The following is a 17,588-nucleotide window of genomic DNA, read 5'->3' as shown; positions in this document are numbered from 1 at the left end:
GCTACTTGCCATTACAGTAATAGCTTTAACTATCAGTTTAAGAAAGCAGTTTTTCAGACACTTAAAATCAGTCTATTTGGAAGTGAATCCCCTTTCTGCCATGTGACATGTAACCTGCATGGTGACTTCCACTGAGGTATGAAATCAGTGCATGTGTACTTTGGTCAAAGAAAGTAGTTCTTAAGAATATTTATTGTATTAGTATTTATTTTTTGAGACAACAGAAAAATCTGTGTTAAAAAAAAAAATTTGTTAACAGGCCAAGAAAGACCTTTAGTCAGAGTTCTATAATCAGTGAAAAGACATTTTTTGGCTCAGATCTCGGTTTAGGTATTTCCCCAAGGCCTTGTTTCTGTGACTGGATATGACACTTGGTAGGTTATTTTATAACAGGGCATCTTAGACATATGGTCATATTGGACCAGAACACTAACAATTCATCTGAAGGGCTTAGGAAAGAATAGCAGAACTGTGCTGTCCCAGATGGCCGCCTTATACCCAGTTCTTTTTCATGCTTGGTAGGTGTGCTTTAGAAGTATTTTAATCTAAAAAAACCCAACCAAACAACAAAAAATAACAAACCCACAAACCAACAACAAACAAACCAAGAATACTGTTGAGACTGAAGAGATCTAGAACTGAACTCATTTGTCAGAAATGGCTAAAATCAAACCAGACATTCATTAGTATATGTTTCTTGTCAGCAGAACTGCTAATCACAAAGCAAGAAAGTCCACTGTGAGACAGGGTCCTCTGCTGTTAGCGGCTCACTGACATTTCTACATAGCTATTATATTTCTGAAGAAAGGAGTTAGACCGAGGAATCTTTTTCCAGAAGTACTTTTTCTTGGAGGGCCTCCAATTCAGACAAGCAGCTTCTGACACAGGAAAGGTCCAGGACTACCAAGGACTACAGGGATCTGGGCACTCCCGCAGGTAAGTCTCTGTATGACCATTATACACCTCCATCAGTGTTGTGCACACGGTCAGCTAACAGGCAGGTGGGAGGAAGAATAATGAAAAAAAGAAAGAAAAAAAAAAAAAAGAGAAAGCCTCATTACAGCAATTAGTGAAAAACTGTCTCGGATACTAGCTGAACAGTTCACCTAAAATGAGCGTTTCTCTTGGTCAACAATATCCAAGTATGAATAGCTGGTCTCCTCCACCAAGAATGCTTCCTCCACTTAATACAGTAAAACCATTTCATTCAAAAACTATTCTCACCCCTTTAGTATTTTTTTTTCTAAACATCAACACCTCAAGTTCAGGCTAAACATCTGCTGTTGCAAGAAGAATGTGCCTCTAGTATGCCTAACCCGTGAGGTATATTAACTTGTTTCATGCTACTTAACCTGTATCACAGGTTAATTCCGGTCAGAAGGGCCCTTAGGATGTCTGTAGTGCAAGTGCTGCCTCAAACCAGAGCCAGCTCTGAGGAGAGGGCTCAGGCTACTCGGAGTTTTAAAGCTGCAAGGCCTTTGGAAAACAGCTGTTCCAGCCACTACATTTTGCTTTGACAAAGTAATGTGGAATTTGTTTATTTTTTACATACATGTTTTCACCTAAAAACCCCCTGAATGTACCACCCTGAATGTGACCTCCTCCTCAGATGCACAATAATAGCTAGTGGTCTGCCCCTGACTAAACTTTCTGCAAAAATAGATGCATTACCTTATTGAGGACAGGCTTTGTGGAAAGAACATCATAAATGGCTGGTAAGGAGATGTTCTGAAAGAAAATACGTTGATGTTAAGGGACATTAACCTGTTAGTGTAAATGCTGAGGACTGTAACTTTTTCACTGCTCAATTAGATAATAAGATAAAGCTTTAAGAGTACACGATACCCACATATCTTGAGATCAGAAGAACATGGGTTGCAAAAACCTGCGCAGACCAGATCTCAGCACAGCAACAGGACACTTGAGTGTCAGTGTTTGCTGCCTGCAGCGTGTGTTTGAATTTCACTGGTCATAAAACAGCTCAGGAAACACTGATAATCCCTCTCAAAGTATCTCCAGGTTTATTCCCCTGCATATGCAGCTGCAGAAAATGCTTGCAGGAGACCCACCTAGATGAAGAGAAAGCCTAGAACTAAAACCCATTTGTGTAAAGAGCCAGCTCATACTTTATTACCCAGAAGCACAGACAAATGGTCACAAAACCGTTAGCCACTTCTGTCATTACAGCTGTGCTTGCAAATGCCCTGAATGCTCCTGGCTGTGTCAGATCAAGGCTGTAACTTGGGCGTTTCAAAACAGCAAGATGAGGTATTTGGAGGATGTTTACCTCTTGCATTGTCTGGTTCAGGCATTTCATTGCAGGTGTTCTACGATTATCCAAGATTAGGGGAGGCTTCCAGCGATCGTAGTTTGTTTCTAACACATACCACGTGCCCTTCTTGATATCAAGCCTGGAAAAGAGGTACAGGTATATATGTGGTATATACTATATACAGCTGTGTATTTTTTAGGCTTGCTGTGGTATTTTTCAGTGATGCTAAAGAAGTGAGTTCTTGCACAACAGCAGTCACAAGAAACATAGGACACAATTATTGGTGGAACCCGTCCTCTTCTGGAAGGCTGAGTCAGGTGTCAGGTCAAGCATACTCACTCCCAGATATCCAGAGTAGCCGTCCTGGAACGAGTTATCACACACCCTTCTCCAGAATTTTTTCCACCCAGTATAAAGTAAGCTGGAGCCAGCAGTCTTGTTTTTGCCAGTTTGTCTTTTGCATCCTGGTAGCTGCAGATAACAAAGTACTGTTGGACTACTGAACACTATAAATGGTTCAAGTACCGAAGAATGAGTTTCACAGACTCAGAAAAAGTTTGGGTAGTTACCCCTTTCTTCCCCTTCCATGCACGTATGAGGAGATTTTACCACAATGAAGGAATATGTTTAAGCAAATCTCCGCTCACTTTGTACTTAAAGTATGATTGTTAAGAGGTGCTCTTTGCACTTTTTCTACATTTAAAACAGGAATAAAATGATGACATGCTGTGTCATATTCCACCTAATTAATTCATTGCATGAGAGCTTTGTTTCTGCTTGCTTCCTATAATGTACTAGTACCTGCTGGATGTGTTTCAATGCAAAATAGTGTTATGCATTCAGATACCAATAGAAAAAAAAATCTGAGAAAACAATTTGAGGAGTTTTAAGGGATCATGTGTGATGCTATCCCCCATCCTGAGTACCAGCAAAACCATAACTATGTGATGTTAAAGCTTCTAGGAACGTATCAGTATCACCAGATATTAAGCATATATCTACCCTATTCATGCCAGTTGAAAGCAAAGCAGATTAAAGCAGCAGAATATTTTTCTTTGGGGGGAATACCTTGTAGCATTCTCTAATACTGTTCTTGTAAGAAAGCCCATCCACATGCCATCTCTTCTACCAAGAAACCATTCGAAGATTCCTGAAAAATATCACTGGTTACAATAATTTCTTTCCAGCAGATTCACTCATGCTATTCCAACTTTGACAGCCTTCAAAATGAACTGTGTTTTATCTCACTCATCTGGAATCCTTTCACCATTTGTGTGCCTGTTTATAAGGTAACTGGTATGCCCAAGGTCTGCAAAACTTGTACAGAAATAAAGAAATGAGCATTACTCACCAACATAACCACCATCAAGACTGAAACGCTCATTCATTGTCAGAGTGAACAAGTCCTGAAAAGCATTAAACAAGTCAACCTTCATCCATCGCCAGCCCGTTAATACCAGTAATAAACCAGTGGCAGCACTGAAATTTACATGCCAGCTGAGCTTCTTGTTCGTCACACTCTTTCCCCTTTGAGTAATAGGCTGAAAGATCAAGCCCATACAGAGAAGTATCTAATTTATCACTGCTTGAGTAATAGAAATAGATAATTCATAGCCTTCTGACCTGGCACAGCAATCCAGCAAACCATGCTTTTATGCTAAGCAAGTCAATCCTGTGGCCATTTTTCTCTTGGTCCTTGTTGCACCACTGAATTTTGAGTTTTTCTTTCCCTGCTGTATGTAACCTTCTTTTCAGACCTCTGAATACTATTCTAGTTTGAAGGCAGATTTTTAAGTCCCAGTGCTAAGTACACCCTGATATGTTATTGCTGTTCACATGGGCATGTGGCTGTACACAATTCAATCCGTGCTACTTGCAACATGCCATTTAAACTCAAATCCCAGTCAAACTGAAATCCAACTAGTGTGTCTTCCAGAGGAAAGTGGAATTCTGCTACACTGGATCATTTTCAGAATGGACTTTTCTCAATTTATTTGACCAGAAGACAAAAATAAATTGATAAAATGCAGGCATTTATGCCAGAAATACTCTACTATCAAAAGGGCCAGCTATAATGGAGGCTAACAGCAGAGCACGGACAAAAGGAGGAGTTGCGGTGAGCTGGAGACCCTGGTATGGTTCTGTACTGGTGGGCTTTAAGATGTAGATAACCCCCAGATTTCAGGTGCCTATTAAAAAAAAAAATTAAAAAATCTTGCAATGTAGGTCTCCTTTTCCAAGAAGGATTGGAGGAAGCATTCAAATAGCACAAGTACGGTGTTTCGCCTCTGGGATCACAGCAGTATCTATTTGCTAGCAAGAAACTCCAACCACTTGAGCACTTTGTATTCCCTCCTGTTTGTATTCGGCATTGAACAGTGTTTTTAACAATTGTCCAAACATAAACACTTCATTTAGGCAATCTCCTTTTACAAGGAAGCGTGCAGCATTGTTTTCTTTTACCTGTCTTCAAATAGCTATACTGTGTACCAGAACAACTGAGAAATCATTTATTAAAAAACATCTCAAGGCAGAGGATGAAAGCAGGAAAATTTGCATCTTAAAGGAAAGTCTGAAGCATTATTCACAAATTAACAAGCCCCCCTCCCCATACTTACTGGTTTGACTCCAGAGACCATGCCTATGTATCCTGCAAAATTTGTAGACCTGAATACTGTTTTGTTGTTTCTCTGGAAGTCCAAGTTTACCACTAGAGGCTTCAGTTCCCGAGTTAAAGTCCAGGAATTATTTTTAACATCCCACCTGCAGAAGATGGTACAGCATTTGAAACTTCCCTCCCTCAGTAGCTTTTAAAACTTCCCTTCACAGCACGCAGATTTCCTGTGTGTGATGCCTGCCCTCTGGTCTTACTTGTATCAGCCAACACCACTGCTCAGTAGTTACCTGAGCAGCACCAGCAGTGGATCACTAGGAAGTCTAAACACACAGACCATCAGTGAAAAGAACCAAGTTTTGCTCAAACCAGGAGCGTATACACTACTCTGTACTAAGCAGCACCGCCACTACAGCTGGCTTGTTTTGAACCCGTAACTGTTCTACTCCTGCTAGCAAAGGGATGCCGCTATGGGTACTGCCTGTGACACCAAACCTACTGCATCCTGAAAGCATGTGTAGCTTGTTCTGCAGCAGAACGAGCTGGTTCACTCAAGTTCTTACTTTTCAAAGGGAGAAAACAAGCCACATCATACTACTGGATGTGCTCTACACGAAGGAAGTCCCAGATCTACTTTGTAAGATAAGCCAGAACATTTTGTAGGCAAGAGGGTCCTAAAGAACACTCAGCAGACCATTAAATTCTCTGGAAACAATCCAGGTTGGTTGGGAACAGCTTTGAAAGTTGCCTTAATTTTCAGGAAGCCTGTTCCCAGCATTTCTGACAAGTGGGAGAAGTTCAACACAAGCCAAACCAAGGGATGGGTGGAGTCACAGTTGACAACATTTGAGTTTTTGATAGGCAAGTAAGAGCTTTAATGAAGAACGACATTTAAATTCCATCTGGGCATTGAGTCATCTGGATGAGTGACATTACAAAATATACTGGGATAATAAAAGCAATCACCGAACTACCAGACCACGAGGCATGAAATGAGAACTAAAAGAGAATCCAGTGCTGGGTAACAAACTACAGAGTTTGTATCCAAATGAATGATAACATTAGATCAGTGGAATACAAATCACTGGCTTCTGAGAAGAAACCATGAATGATGGGCAGTGCCAGTAAAGCACAGCACAGTAACTAGGGATAATTCAGGAAAAAAAAACCCAACCAGAAAACCAAGCCCCGATCCAATCCAATCCACATTTCACTGCATATGCTAAAACGGATGCTTCTGTCCCATCACGTGGCCTCAGAGATAGGGTTATACGGACTGTTCTTTGGTTCAAGACAGTTTTTTACTGGAGCTGAGAAAACACTAAGTAACACTGAACACAACTGTTTAACAAAGTCATTCCTGACATGCTCCGAGTGGTCTGACACTAGACCAGCAGGACAAGCCTTTTGTTCGTTTCAGCCTTTTTTCACAACATACAATGCATAATTATTTGTTGCAGTCTTAACAACAACCAATTCATTTAGACTCAAAGAATGCATGCAGAAATTTCAAGTTCAGCTAGCTTCTTCTTTGGGTTAAAAGAAAAAAAAAAGGCACAAGTTTAGATACTTACCCGAGAAAGAGTCCAAAATCCAAGTTTCTGGCATGGTACAGCTTCCCTACATAACAACAAAAAAAAAATTAAAAAAAAAATTACAATTTTCTAAAGAAAGAGACATAAATTTCAGCGTAGAAAACCAGGAAATGAGTAAGCAGGAGAAAATAACTGGGAAAGTAAGCAGGGAAAATACCATTGTCTATCTGCCCTTTACATAAGCACAGAAAAATGGTGGGGTTTTTTGGATCAGGGAAGTGTTTTGCCATAATTGAAATCAAGTAATCTTGAAAACTGATGTCCATCTCAGCCTCAGATGCCTTCCACATTATCTTAATGCAGTGCTAATACCTTGAGCTTCCTCTAAAAGTGAGACGTTTGTAAGCCCCCTGAGAATCTCTCAGAAATTTCCTAAGCTGGAACAGGCACAGACAAGGGCTGCAGAACTGAGTAAGAGAACGAAAGAGTCTCTTTTCTTAGAGCAGACTATCCATTTTCTCTAGCACCACACATATGCAATAGCTAGAAACTAGATGCAAAACATTGCACTAGAATCCTTCATGGTACTGAGAAAGTATCAGGTGTCGGCTGGTGTTTGTTTCCCCTAGAGAAACAAATGCCACCTATTAAAAACAAAAACAAACAAACAAAAATCCCCAGCAAAACCAAAACCAAACCATCTTTGAAAGTATTTTCTTCCATTTTCTCAATCTAAGACACCGGTGATCGCTCATTCCCTTCTCAAGGCATACCTTTTCATTACCATTGCTTTTAGTCTCTTCTACCAGACCTTCTTGCCTGCAGCTGAGGACTATGTTTGAATAATTGAGGTGGACCCTCCCCTACATACGAGAAAACTGTTAACACTATTCCAGGTTGCATTACCTGTTTTATCTTCTGCCACTATGGATGTACATACAGTAAAAATTTCATAAAAGATGTTAAAAATAACAATTTCCCCTAGAACAAAAAGAAACAAAGTTCAATAGTTTGAAACTTTTGCCATGAACAGAAAAAATGGTTAGAAAAAAGCATACTGCAAATTCAGCATTCTGTAATATTTCTCTTAAGAATTTCTGTTTAAATTGCATTCGATCTTTGAAATGACCGGTTCAACAAAATCAAGAGCTTGCTGAAAGGCTAACAGAAGGATCAGAATTCCTTGGTCTTCTGCCTTACCACCCAGAAAGCTGATGGTCATTGCTACTTCCTCCTCAGGAAACTTCAAAACAAGCTACAGAACTCACTTCAAGGAAGAAAGCTGTTATATGTACCACTACTCCCATATAAGAGCTGCTGATTAGCCCAGGTGTACTGCTCCTGAATGAGGCCAACAGCAGAAGCAGGCCTATGGACTTTTTCTGTCTCAATTCTGGAAGAATTCGGTGTCTGCTTCTCTCCTGGAATTGCTTTCTTCTGCAGGAGGTGCGGAAGGAAGGCAGGAGGATGTGCCAAGGATCACAAAGGAATGAAAGCACAGCATGAAACTGAGCCTTGCCTTCTTGGTATGTCAACGCAGACACACTGCTGAATGGGAAACCAATGAGAATCAAGGATTCCCCCAAATTTTGGTGCACAGAGCTGAGATTTGCTCCAGTCCCCAAAACTCAGGAGCGAGAAGCTACAGCTCTACAGAGAGGTCCCAGCCTGATGAAAGGCTTATGCGATTTATTGTCATTCTCCTCTAAAATACTGTTTCCATTTAGTGTGAGATGCAATTTATTGCTTTATCTATTTAATTAATAAGTTATTCATTAAAGTCACAGATGACTACAGCTATGCTGCAGATTGGTACATGTATTAATTTTAAACGAGTCTGGATTCCTTGTTTTCAACTACATTAATAAAGTGTTGGAAACTATTACCCAAAGGAATCCCAGATGAATTTGCAATTCCTTGGAGTTCTTCATTGAAAGGATAAGGAAGCGTGGCGGTCAGATGAGCCTGAAAGGGAAAGTTTTGTAACGTTGTTTGTGTAAATTAATGTTATTTTGTTACTTAAAACAAACCTCTCCCCAATAGGTACATCCTTCTCACAACTATTAAATTCAGTATTTAGTTCCTCTGCAGCCTGTAGAACTTTAGGATGTCTGTAGAGTACTCAGAAGACAAGTACATACTTAGGGAAAGTAAAAACTATTGCTTATCAAAATCCTGACCTGTGAGCAATGGAGATTAGCACGGTATCTTAATTACAGTTAGCAGCAACAGACAGAACAGAGTGAAGTAGGACTCTTATATGTTAAGAGCTCAACTGGAACTGAGCTTGACGTCAGTGTTTAAGGGAACCCTTAGCTCTCACATGTTGCTATGACTCCCTGTATATGCTACCTCTATGTCAACCCCACGCAGGAGCATAGGGGTACGAATGAAGTGTGGCCAGCATGATCTAAGGCTGCTGTAAATAAAGATGGGGGACAGATTCGATCTTAGGCTGCCTCTAGCACTACACTGTTTTTCCCTGTCCCAATGCTATGTCAACGACTATTTTAATCAGAACCACATTATTTTTTAAGATGAGGCCTGGTCAAAGTTGCCCCTGTAATCAGACATTTATTACAGTTTTCAAAACCCGATTTTATCCTACTGTTTAAAAGGAGCTGAACGTGGCAAAGAGAATTTCAGCGAAGTGTTTTGCTACAGTGACTAAGTCAGTAGCGTATACGTCTACTATGACTAATCCAAACTTCTTTTAAAAGATCTTAGAAAAAATCAGAGGAGGAATAGACACATGCATTTTAGATTTGATGGTTTCAAAGTAATTCAGAGCGGGCAAGAAGGCAAAATTTCAGAATAACTCTTCAAAACAGCATTTTTATTCTAGAAGTGGAAGAACTATTACCTGTAAAGTTCTTAATTGCCAAATTTAGTAGCATTCTAATTCTGGTAGTCTAAGTATACTTAATAAAATAATTAAGCTGACAATACTTACTATTTTCTTATCCACTATGTCAACAACTTTGCCGCTGGGGAAGAAGGTATTTGCTATATCTTTAATATTCTGGACCACAGCCTTCAGCTAAAAAGAACAAGGGCTTTTATTGAATAGAAGGTCTTGAGCATAAGATTTGCTAGAATACTAACAGAATCCCTTCGCATACTTTTCAAAAAACCATTTTGTTGAAAATAAAACATATTTAGAGAAAGTGCTAAATGTGGTGTTCTTGGTGAGAAAAACACCCCCAACCCTCCGTTAGAAAGTCACTCTTCAAGCTTTATTCAAATAACTGTCTAGATTAGCTCTGACATGTCCCTCTACTGGAGAAAACAAATTACAGGAAAAAGCCATCCCCATCTTCTGCTCCTCTGATCACCGTTTAATACTTGGCACTCTTCTGTCTTTAAAAATATTAATTAAAAGCTCTTTGTTTAAGCACTGATGTTCCTGAAGCCAAAAAGACTCAATAAATTTCTTATAAAAATTCACGCTTCCCATTTGCGACATGTGAATGGCCACAAAACCAAACACAGTTCCACTCTGTGTGATCTACCTCCAAAGTACATGAGAGAGAAAACCTTTCAGAACGTAAGGTGCAATGAAGCTTCCAATGCCCGCTGGCTTACATAAGACTTTTAAAATAAATATTACAGTGTAAGTAGAATTTGTCTGGCTTTCAGAGTTGAAAGGTCAAAGTCAGCAGGGCTATAGCAAAAAATCCCTGGCCTTTTTTGAGAATTAAAGCATTACTGAACTGAATTTTCAGCAACCTTCAGAAGAACAGCTGTTCCAAGTACTTTGAAACAGGCTTGAGTATTTTTTAAATTATTTCTGCTGTGTAAACACCAGGGCTCCAACCAGCACCCCTGAAAAGGGCAGGAAGTTCTTCATTTCCCCCTTGCCATGTCATTGTCTCACGCAGTATTTTGAGAGAAGCAGGGATGTGCAGAGAAGGGATGCTGCCTCAGTTTCACTTCAGTTTACCGAGGCTCTCCCTTTGCTGTCCTCCTCCCCCTTCATTCTGTATTACTTCATGACTGAAGAGTTCTGATAAGTGAAAGCCTGCTTTATGTCACGCTGTTTTTTATTCCTCTACATCCCAAACATCAGTGCCCCTACACTTGATGCTGCTAGCTCAAGTGTTGAACAGGAAAAAGTTTTACTCAAGCAATCATTTTAGTCTAGAATCATATTAAAAAAGTTAACTAGAAGTATTATCCCTTTTAGAGAATACTAGCACAGATATTCCTTTCAAACCTTTTTTTTCAAAATTAAAGCCCACGTGCTAGTTTTATACCTGCTAAGCTTCAAAGCAAGCTCTGCATTTCATACCTCTGTCTTTTTGTCGTGCATCAAGTTATCCCATCTTTTGCTGGGAGGTAAATCAAGATTTATGATATATGTGGGTATATTCCCTTTGAACCTGAAAGAGAAGTACCAGAGTTCAAATTTAAACAAGCCTTGAAAAAAGTTGATAAAATAGGTGCTTCCTACCTGTAAGTAGCATTTTCTAGAGCTGCAACAGGAACAAGTTACAAAAACACCTCTTCAGACTTACGAATCGCTACTTTTCTGTAATTTGTCAGTCAAGTTGAGTCGGACTACTTACGTTGGTCCTGAAGGAGGGTATGTTTTACTCCTGCACTCTTCTCCATACTGTAATGACAGTGGAATATTACTGTTTAGCTTCTTTGTTAAAACCCTTCATTATTCTAGCAGCCCGAGTTTTGAATTAAACCTTTAGGACGAGTCAGCTAATTCAATTCATTATGATTTGGTAACAAAGGAAGAGAAAGTATTGGCACTTTGGAAAGGGTGCAGAGGAGAATACAAGCGGTAGGGGACAAACAGCAACTTTCCCGTGCTGTCTGACAGACCTTCAGACAACTTGCCTAATGTAGTCCAAGGCAAGCACAAGTTGATGATAAACATACAAACCCATTTTTACTCAGTGTGATTCAATGAAGAGCATATTCTTTGGACAAGCTCAGAAACCTTAAATTTCAGTATGGACCAGTTTGTTCTGTTCATTCAATTCATAATCTCATTTTATAGTGTCATCCACAGCTCAGTGTTAAGCTCCACTGTGTAGCTGGGGCAGAGGAAACACACTGAACTTCGAGCAAATTACTTGGCTGGCAGAATGAGCTACACAGCATGGCTTTTTGTTTACTGTTGCTGAACTGGTGCTAAATATTATGAGAGGTGCATTGTAAGTGTGGCTAGTTACATATGACAGTCCAAGAACTATATTTAGGCACACTCAAAGTGAATGCAAGGGCCTTTTCCCATCAATTACATAAAGCATGCATATACATACATACATAAACGTATGCATAATTGTGCCACAATTACAACTGCATGTTTTACCCAGTGAACTACAAGTAAATGCCTACCAGCCGCACTTGTGCTTCAAGCCAGCTGAGAGCAGACCGGATTTGGTCCCCGAGCTATCTGAGCACAGTACATCCCACCAGGAAAAAGGAGCAGTACCCATGCTACTCTGGGAGTCCGTACAAAGGCTCCCAAGGCACAAGTATATAGAAGACAGAACAGAAACAAAAATATGTAGGGATCTTTCTGCTACTTCCCCCCCTCCCTGCCCTTGATTTGGCCGTACTAATTAGATTACTTTACTGATGTGTCCTTATAATGCATTCTGGCTCCAGTAAAAACTGAGACAAGATCTCTAGCAGCTACGTATCTGGGACAAGCTAACTAATGTCCGTGTTCTCTTTGGGCTAATCTCATTATCTGTTTTTAATGCTTCAATCTAGAAAACACAATGCCTTACACAACGCCACGGATTTTAAACACTGGCATCATTTGTTACAACTGGAAACAGGCATTTTTAAGTGGGATTGGTTTCCATGTGTTATCATGTGTTTTCTTCTTGTATTGTTTCCAGTAGCTGGGAGAAAGCATGAGATGAATTTGGTTTTCCTACAGGCGAGACGAAGGTGTAGGACCAGCAGCTATGTGTTTCCTAGATTTCACTGCGGTACCGTTACAGCCGTTGTGTAGCTGGAACAAAAGGTCAAACACAAGAGGCCATTTAATTTTCAAAATGAAGAAGTTTCTAAACAAGGAGCATAGGGGGAGGATATCAGATGACTAATTAGGCAACAAAAGTCAGAAGCTTTGTGCAAAGCCAAGCAAACCCTTAATGTTATTAATGCAATTGTCTATGAAATTTTCCATCCTGCAATACTAAAACCAATCAGAAAAACCGACATTAGATATACATCCTACTGCAATGGATGCACAGATTTGGACCTTCAGGGAATATCTGCTGTCAAAATGCCTGTCTTGACACGTAGGAAAAGCCTGTAACAACCAATTATCCAAAAGGGATGAAAGTTCAGTTGATCTGTCAGGATAGCCTGTGCGTATAGAGAGGAAACAGTGGCAATCAGGCAAACTGATTTCTGAGGATTTTAAGTGATGTTCCAGGTGTAAAATGTTATGTCACTCCTAACACTCTTTCCTGAGATTTAATCTTGTATTTGAAGCTATTTTTATCTTCCCAGCCCTTTGAACCTAAGCCACAAAAGAGGCTGGGAAAGCAACAGCTAAAGGAAGAGTTAAGGGAGAGACACAGAGAAAACGTCCCCTCCTTACACGTCAGTAATTTTGGACTTCTCACCTGTCTACGTAAAAAGCAAGCTAAAGAAACCCATAATCCCCAATACAACCCGTACATCTTCTAAAACTGCTAGCATTGATTGAGACATCTGAAGAAAGCCAAGATTATTAACAGTTTCTTTAAGCAAACTATTATATGCTGGCACATAAGCAGTAATTTAAAAAGATGTCAAGTCAACCAGAAAAACAGAAGTGTTTTGGTTTTTTTTTTTTACACAAAGTTCTAGCAAGGAACAAAAAATTGTTACCTTTTGCAACCAGCTCAAGACAAACTGCAAACTTTTCTGACATGGTAAAAAGGAAAAAAGACACCTAAAGAATTTTCTTAGAGCAACAGAAAAACCACCAGGCACTTTCTATCACCAGACTGAAATAAGCAGCTACGAAGTTGTTACTGCTGCAGTCAGTGAGATCCTTCCCTCTGCAGAGGCTTGATGCTGGAAGAGGAACAATATAAATGCCATTCGACAGAAGCGGCCTTCCAGCATGAGAGGATCGCCTGGAGTTTCCAGCATGACAAGCCAGAGGTGGTCTCCTGGAAAGAGCCATCAGAAGCTGGCTCCAAACAGGAGATCATCACTATAAATTTGCTTTTCAAACATGCACTGAACCCCCTAGGAGGAATACAGTGATTCTTCAATGGTGATTAAATGCTCTCTTTTCTTTCTTTTTTTTTTTTTAACTCCCTGTTACTAGTAGGCTGCCTATTTGGATTACCGGACATAGTGCTGATTTTCAAATTTGCATGTATGTAATGACACAAAAATGGATGCGTGGCAGCACAGGATAAAAGCACTAAAAGAAACAGAACACAGTGGAGAAGAAAATTAATGTACAGTTTAATGACTGCTGAGTAAATATTTTAAAACGTAGCCTGATTTTGTATATATGAAATATGCTGAATGTAGCTTGTCCAGACTCAAGAATACCCGCACTTTCTTTATTACCCTCAAAAATATTTTTGAGGTGGACCATCTCTGGCATTTTCCTTAATATTCCGTGTTTTTCATATTCATATTTATAAATAAATATAAAATTACATCCCTGAGCTATGAAATAGGTTTCCACAGTTTAAGGATATGGCATTCAACCTCTTTCAGACAAAGTAATCTGTTCTGTTCAGCATCTTTTGGTCTATGAACTGTGATCTAACACATTTTTCTCTCTGCTCCTCTTCCCATACAGAACAACGCCAATGCAGCACTCTGTTGTGGTGCAGCAGTCCCAACGTTGTTCACCTTTCTGAACATGGAGGTTAAGAGCCCTCTTGCAGTGCTGAAGAAACGGGGACCAAGCCAATTTAAACTTCAGTTTGGACAAAAAGTGTAGTATGGTTGAGGGGACCTAACCGAAAGCTAAAAGGGGACTGACAGTCTGCACCGCTGAGATGCAATTCATGGCATTTAGCTCCCATGCGCTTTGTTAACGAAATGAACCCAACCAGCTGTACGTGGGAAGACAACAACCATTGTTCATTCTTCAGCAAATGATGCATCCCAGCATTTGAACCGAAAATAAGATGTGCAAGCCTGGTGTCTGGCTGCACAGCAGCGCAACCTGCAAACCTCATGGATATTGTGCAAGTGTGAAGATGTCCCAAGTGCGATCAAATGCAGAATCAAGCTGTAACGACAGACTTTGCTGATAGCTGGCACTTTCTCCACCACTCCACACCCAAGGAAGCTTTCGGCTAAAATTCTGAAGGTGTTTTAAGCTGGAGCTGGCTTGTAGTATTGGGAAGCTGCTCTTGGGGGGGCAGGATGGGACTGGGTGCACAGAAGGCAGCCTAATCCTGTGTAGTCAGGATGCTAAGGGAACATGGGTCATCCAGATGTCCACAGTCCTCCAAAGCCTTTCCTGCAGTCCTCCCTCTCCCAAATCCCATACTCATTTTTCTGAAATCAATATAATTTGCTAGGAAAAGTCTTAAGAGCAAACATAAAAGAATATAGGAAGTAGTATGTTCCAAAAATAGATTGCAAAAGAATATTTTGAAATCCAGAGACATTTAAAAACCTGTTCTCCTCACAGAGAATAAGAGGATTCAGAAACTGAAGAGATGAAAGAGTGCTTCACTGCTTCAGGAATGAAAAAAAAATACATCAGGAAACAAGAACAGCTTCCAGGACATGGAAGCCAGCCTGTTCCAAATAACACACACCACCCCCACCCCCACCCCCTGCCCCGGACTTCATGATTCTACCAAAAATTAAATACTTCACCATCCAATTTAAAAAAAAAAAAAAAAAAAAAAAAAAAAAAGTATATATATATGACACCTCGAGCCCCCCCCGCTCCACACTCCTCCCTGTGGGCGTAGCTGTAGCAAACACACTAAGCAGATTCAAAGCTTTTAGCTTTTAGCAAGCTCTTCTTAACTTTCGAAAACCATTGCTTGGGTGTTAACATTACACCCGGTACGTTACAGATGTATATGAAATGGAACGCAGGAAGAGCAAGGTCTTGTAAAATACACCCGACAAATGCCGAGGCCGGTAACCGCAGCCACGGCCCCCGGTCGCCAGAGGAGCCATTTAAAAGTCACAAAGCCCGTGAGGGAAGCGAGACGCTACCTGGAATTCAAGGGGTGAATTTGAAGTCACCCTTGCCCCTCCTGCGAGGGGAAGGGCAGCAGCGGCCGGCTCCCCTCACAGCCCTCGACCCGCCGGAGCGGGGCCGGCCGCCCCCCGCCCCCGCCGCCTCCTCCAGAGAGGGCCGGGGCCGATCCGACCCGCACCCGCCCCTTCCCCTCACGTCGCCCGGCTCACCGGATCCGGCGCCCAGACGAGCTGCGCCACGACGAGCAGCGCGGGGGGCGAGAGCAGCGCCCGGCCCCAGCCCGCCATCCTCCTGCCCTGCCCGGCTCGGCGCTTCCCGGTCTGGCGGCCCACATGACACCGCCCCGCCCGCTGCCACGGGCGGGAGGCGGCGGCGGCCGCGACAGGGCCGGGGCGGCGGCAGAGCCCTACCGCCCCCGCCCTCTTTTTCGTTGTAATAAAGCAGAGGAATTGATTTTCAGTCCTTCCAGAAGAGGGAAGTTCCGCCAGAGGACATCTGAAACAAAATCGCCTCTCTAGGGCAACGCTAAGAGCAAACCCGTGGCACGAAGTTTTCACTTCGTAAATACTGTGATTTTTAATTACGCCGTGTCCTTGGGAGACTTCAGGCAGGTGTTACCGTAATGAGAGATGCAAGGCAGGCGCCTTCTTTAGGAAGAAGGGGTTTTCTCCATCTTGGCTGCTCAGGAGCGCAGGGAACAGGCAAGGGAGCGACAGCCTAGTGCGAAACACGGGGTGCGAGATGCACCCGCCTGAGCACGCTGCCTGCGGCTTGTTCGCTGCTACGCATACATGGGGCGTTCGTTGTAATATTGAGTACAAGGCAGCAGCAGAATAAGGTGCGTACTCCGCAGAGCTTACAGTAAAAAGGTATAATTTTAGCATGAGCAAATGAACGTATAATGACTGTATGCGTTAGCAACAGTTGGAAGCACCATGAATAAATAGTGAAAACCTTCTAAGATGCCTGTGTTTTAGCTTATGTCTCATGCTTTATGCAGGGCCCGAGACATGTCACATGTTTTCAGGCACACAGGAAAGAAGCAATACAGTCTTTAATATCATGACTTAATTTGCCGTGCAATTAACTCTCTTATAAAACAAACGGGGGTGGCAGAAAAAGAAGGGAACTCCTTGGCAGATGGTTGATTGGAAAGCTGTACAGCATTGCAGAAAGTAAGAAACAGGAAAGGATAAAAGGAATGCTGTGTAAGGTGTGAAAGCCTTAGGCAAAAGGAAGGCATGCAGCAGCGTGTAGGAAGGACTCGGCTCAGAACATAAACTTGGAATTGCAGAGACCAAGGCAGAACAGCAGTAAGCATTGGTGGAAGAAGATGTAGAACCAACCATTTAGGAAATGAGGAAAATTACAGCATAACAGGGGAAACCTCGAGATTTTCATGGGAGTATTCTTCAGAACTAGGAAATCAGGCAACCATTTTTTTTTTGGTTGAAAACAAATACCTGGAAGACAAGAATTCTCTATTTACTTGCACGTTATCTGAATATACTATTATTGTCTACAGTAAGAAATAGTCAGATTAAGTTGGTCCTTGTTATTTTCTAAACGTCTGCAGCGCCTTTTGCTCAGCTTTTATTTCTGGAGCAGATAGCTTTTAGGTGCTTTACTATCTTTAGGACATTTTTAACAGTAGAAAATAAATGACAACATTGGAAAATGAAAAACTCTTTCTGAATGCTCTGAAGACAAAATCATGCCATCCTCACATTACACACTCACAATTTACTTTTTTGAAGCCTCTTTGTGTATCTAGTTTAGTTCATTCACCAGTAAAGAAATTCCCAGTTTAAGGAATAGTTAACAACCTTCAGTACCTGTGTTTCTCTAACTGTTCTGTTGTGTTCTTATCAGAACACCTCGTCTCCAGGGTCCACACCAGTACTTTAGGTCCTCCATTTTGTTGTCTAGGTTTCTTCTGTCAGTTTCAAAAACTCTAAGTCAGAAAAAAACCACTTAAAGTGTGCGGTTTACTTGTTAGCAGTA

At 41.2% G+C, this 17,588-nt stretch overlaps 1 protein-coding gene across 1 annotated transcript; it reads right to left on the bottom strand.

Annotated features, from left to right (window-relative positions):
• Nucleotides 1-628: 628 nt before the first annotated feature.
• Nucleotides 629-15,874, bottom strand: ASAH1 (N-acylsphingosine amidohydrolase 1). Its single transcript, XM_086464752.1, has 14 exons — nt 15,794-15,874; nt 10,990-11,036; nt 10,713-10,803; nt 9,375-9,461; nt 8,308-8,386; nt 7,328-7,402; nt 6,461-6,506; nt 4,891-5,035; nt 3,624-3,678; nt 3,341-3,422; nt 2,612-2,743; nt 2,288-2,411; nt 1,672-1,728; nt 629-990 (listed from the first exon to the last, which is right to left on the bottom strand). Exons 1-14 carry the CDS (start codon nt 15,869-15,871, stop codon nt 901-903), a joined length of 1,188 nt encoding a protein of 395 aa, XP_086320878.1. The 5' UTR covers nt 15,872-15,874; the 3' UTR covers nt 629-900.
• Nucleotides 15,875-17,588: the final 1,714 nt, after the last annotated feature.

The sequence above is a fragment of the Leptosomus discolor genome, chromosome 4 (assembly GCF_034619465.1).
Source record: "Leptosomus discolor isolate bLepDis1 chromosome 4, bLepDis1.hap2, whole genome shotgun sequence".
In the NCBI taxonomy this organism is placed as follows: domain Eukaryota; kingdom Metazoa; phylum Chordata; class Aves; order Leptosomiformes; family Leptosomidae; genus Leptosomus; species Leptosomus discolor.
The sequence above is the reverse complement of the archived record's forward strand: the minus strand, read 5'-3'. Positions and strand labels throughout refer to the sequence as shown.